At 36.8% G+C, this 4,585-nt stretch overlaps 1 protein-coding gene across 1 annotated transcript; it reads left to right on the top strand.

Annotated features, from left to right (window-relative positions):
* The first annotated feature begins 1,154 nt into the window (after positions 1-1,154).
* Positions 1,155-2,084, top strand: LOC133055713 (olfactory receptor 4P4-like). The gene has a single exon (XM_061140839.1). It carries the CDS (start codon positions 1,155-1,157, stop codon positions 2,082-2,084), a length of 930 nt encoding a protein of 309 aa, XP_060996822.1.
* Positions 2,085-4,585: the final 2,501 nt, after the last annotated feature.

The raw sequence follows: 4,585 nt of genomic DNA, 5'->3' as shown, positions 1-4,585 counted from the left end.
TAGGACATTTGTCCTGTACCATTAGATGATGGATCTATCTAACATGTCACATTGTTCCTCAATGATGCCATTAAACAACAACTCACTGCAATTAACAGTATTTGATACAAACAATGATTTTACTGTGGAGAACATTTGGTTTTGGGTGAAAGGTGATTTTTTTCAACATATTCACCCTGTTCTCCTTGATGTACTACATCCAAACGGTGGCACTGTTCTAAAGTATTTAACTAAATAATTCTTTGTGTTGAGTTCACCCAATTAAAAAAAAAGAAAAAAACAACCCCAAAATATAAACAAAAGCTACTAGCTCTAAGGAGTATCAACAGAAACCTCTGAAACATGTATTTATTGAAATTAAGGTTAAAGTGAATTTTTATGTAAGGATACCCATTCTTCCTATATTCAGATGGTTCACAGTGTGCCTAACTTCTCTGTTTCCAGTCTCTCTGTGTTCTGAATCTTTATCACATGTGCTTACAAGGAGAGTCAATGAGACTATTTTCTACCAATACAGGTATGCTCTGCTATGATTAAAAGCATTTTTCAAAAATTTCAAAAATAATATTTAGTTCCATTGAATGTATAGAATGTTAATCTAAAATTGGGACTTTGTATGTGAAATACATGCATGTGGAGAAGTGGAAAGATTTTCTTAAACATATAAATGGCCATTACATAGATGGCTAAAGGCTTGGATGGAGAATGACTATATCTTTTACAGAGATGGACAAAAGCTGGAATTTCCGTGGTTGGTGAACGTTGTTGCATAGTTCCCAAGAGCATGAACTCTGGTATCAGAGTCAGGTTCATCTTAGTTTGATTGCAACTTAATCTCTTAATGATTTGATGCAAATTACTGAAACCTCTTGCTTTTATTTTATAAATATAAAATGAGTATCAGAATACCACCTCTTGGTTGGGTTGTTACAATTCCAGTCATAATTAATATTTTGTTAAATATTGTTTGAAATGTGCTTCTCTTAATATCAAATGATAGATTGCTTATAGTAAATTTTCTGTGACCTACATCTTTGCTCAGTGCACAAGAAAATAATCCAAAACTTTAAATATGCAATTAAAGATGTATTATGCTCTCTATTGTTTCAGATAAATTGAGTTTCTGCTGTGTGTCCTGAACTCTACTCAACCTCATGGAAAACCAAAACAATGTCACAGAATTTGTTTTCATAGGGTTGTGGGGAAATAAGAAAATAGAGCTACTGTTCTTTTCCTTGTTCCTGCTCTGTTACCTGGCTGTCTTGATGGGGAATGCCATCGTCTTACTCACCATCACCTGCAGCCATCTAAAGCAGCAACCAATGTACTACTTTCTCTGCCACCTCTCCCTCATGGATGTCAGCTACACCTCCACGGTGGTCCCCAGGCTAATCAGGGACTTAGCTGCAGCAAGAAAAAACATTTCCTATAGCAACTGTATGACCCAGCTCTTCACTGCCCACTTGCTGGCAGGTGTGGAACTATTCATCTTGGTGTCCATGGCTTTTGACCGCTACGTCGCCATCGTCAAGCCCCTGCACTACATGGTCATCATGAACAGACAGAGGTGTGACACGCTGATCGTCCTGGCCTGGGTCGTCGGCTTTTGGCATTCTATTGCTTTACTTCTCATGGTACTCAGGTTACCTTTCTGCGGTCCTAATCAGATAGATCACTACCTGTGTGATGTGAAGCCTCTCTTGAAACTGGTGTGCAAAGATATTCATGTTGTGAGTATCTTAGTGATTGCAAATTCAGGAATGGTGGTGCTTGTCATATTTCTTGTTCTAGTAGCTTCTTACATAGTCATACTATATAACCTTAGAACACATTCTTCTGCAGGGCGAAGAAAAGCTCTCTCAACCTGTGGTTCTCACATAACAGTTGTAGTGTTATTCTTCGTGCCCTGTATCTATACTTACGTTCTGCCTGCAGAGAGCAAGAACAAGGACAAGGACATCTCGGTGTTTTACACTGTGATCGGCCCCGTGCTGAACCCTCTCATCTACACCCTGAGGAACATGGAGATGAAAATCGCCATGAGGAAGGTATGGTCTAAAGTGACGCACTCAGATTTGAAGTGAATAGGGTGATACTCACTATGGTTTAGAATTCATGTCTCATCTCCAGGACCTGTGCCCTTTGAGGTAATAGAAGAAAACATATACACTTTCTTTGAGGAATTGAAGTAAATGTCATCTGGCATTCAGTTCAGTTCAGGTGGGAACAGCATAGACAGCTCAACCCAGTGGTCTGTGAAAATCTAGAGGGTGGGATGGATGGGAGCGGGGAGGGGGCTTCAGGAAGAAAGGGACATTCATATACCTGTGGCTGATTCATGTCGATGCGTGGCCAACACAATATTGTAAAGCAATTATCCTTCAATTAAAAAAAAATCACAATTAAAAAGAAATCACTGTGACACTAATCTTGGAAAAGAATGGCAATTGCAAATTATCTTTGTGACTACTATGAAGAGGAGAAACTTGGAAATATTTCATAGAGAAACCTGAGGATTTTTCGATGAATTGTGTGTAGTTTCATCTACGCTGCTGCTAAGTCACTTCAGTAGTGTTTGACTCTGTGCGACCCCATGGATTGCAGCCTGCCAGGCTTCTCCATCAATGGGAGTTTCCATGCAAGAGTACTGGAGTGGGGTGCCATTGCCTTCTCCGAGTTTCATCCATAGTAGGATGCAAAAAAACCCACATAACAACACTCTTAGAAAACATAGCAAACATTATAAGAGAAAAGATTATATGTAAGATATTACATTACATATAATATATAATACATTATATATACAATATATATAAAATACATTATATATTATTATATTATATATAAGAAAAAAGGATTATATGACTAGGATAACAAATATATAAACACTTTTAACTATGCAAATATAAAACAACCATTATAAATGTAATTTGCACAGAAGAATAAAAAAGAAAAAATCACGAGGGACATATAATTAAATAGGATTTTCATAGGAGAGAAAATTGGAAAAATTACCATTTTGGTAAGTTTCTAAAAAAATTGGCATCTAAAAAATTCTCTTCTGAAAAATGCATCAGAAGACATTTGTCAAAGTCTAAATGTCTGATGATAATGTTTTGAAAATATCAAATTATATTTCCAAATTGTATTTTATCATTTAAAGAAGAAAAATAAAACCTTCCCACTTAAATGGGCTCATGAATTGAACAATTCATATTTCTTTCCTAAGAGAAAAAAAAAAAGAAAGTTATTTTAACAAGACAAGACTTGAGCCAATGTAAAGAAATCAAAATGGGGGCAACTGGTGTTAAAAGGGATCAATGTTTTAAAAGAGCCATGTGTTTCAGAGTACAAAATTTGGAGTTCCAGCTTTAATCTTCATCTAATGCTTTATTCTTAACAAATGTACTCATTTTCACATTCTGTGTTCCTAATTAGATAGTTCATTATATATGTGACATGAAGCCTTTTTGAACTGATATGCAAACACTATTTATGTTGGTAATATCTTAGTGATTACTAGTTCTAGAGATAGTAAAGCTTGTCATGATTCTTGTCCTAGAAATTTCTTATATAACCTTAGAATATAGTTGTCTGTGAAGTGAAGTGAAAATTGGTCAGTCGTCTCCGACTATTTGTGACCCCATGGACTGTATAGTCCATGGGATTCTCCAGGCCAGAATACTGGAGTGGGTAGCTTTTCCCTTCTCCAGGGGATCTTCCCAACCCAGGACTTGAGCCCAGGGTCTTTTACCAGCTGAGCCACAGAGTAGTTCTCTGCAGGTGGACACAAACTTTTCTCAACCTATAGATCTCCATAATGGTTGTAGTATTCTTTGTTTTGGCGTTTAGCTATATTTAAATTCTGGGCTTCCCAGGTGGCTCAGTGGTAAAGAACTGACTACTAGGCAGGAGATGCAGGTTTGAACCCTGGGTCAGGAAGATACCCTGGAAAAGATGATGGGAACCCACTCCAGTACTCATGCCTGGGAAATCCCATGAACAGAGGAACTATAGTCCAACGGGTTGCAAATAAATTCAGAAATGACTCAAAAACTGAACAACAACAACGATATTTATATTTTACCTACCCAACTCTGATCCAAGTCTAACTTAGTAATGCCAGAAGTCACTATGTTGGAAAAACTACAGTGTTACGACAATAGGCTTTGGAGTTAGACCTGGGTGAATACTAACTCTCCAGGTCTTGACAATTTGCTTTAATTATTTATATATATCTCCACTTCAAAAACATCTATGAAATAGGGTAATATCATATTTTACAAAGACACAATACTACCTATAATAACACATGTAGATTTTTAATGTAGAATAAAGCTACCAGAAACTCATGTTAGATACTTTTCCTCTCTCTTTCTCTACTTTTTTCCATTTGCTTGAATGCTTCCAGGCAAGCTGGATCCCTCTAACATTCTCTAAATGCACTCTAAAATCTGTCACCTCACTAGATTTTTCTTCCCTCTGTTTAGGATTCCTTACTCCCATGTTTTAGGGGGCCACATCTTAAATATATTTCACACTTCAGAGATGATCTTGTACAGGAAGATTTTGTACATCTGTCAAC

Source organism: Dama dama, chromosome 1 (genome assembly GCF_033118175.1).
Source record: "Dama dama isolate Ldn47 chromosome 1, ASM3311817v1, whole genome shotgun sequence".
Taxonomy (NCBI): domain Eukaryota; kingdom Metazoa; phylum Chordata; class Mammalia; order Artiodactyla; family Cervidae; genus Dama; species Dama dama.
This window is presented reverse-complemented; position numbering and strand designations above follow the sequence as displayed.

Excerpts from the sequence above, each read along its gene's own strand:
- LOC133055713 (XM_061140839.1), top strand. The coding sequence starts at position 1,155 with ATGGAAAACCAAAACAATGTCACAGAATTTGTTTTCATAGGGTTGTGG.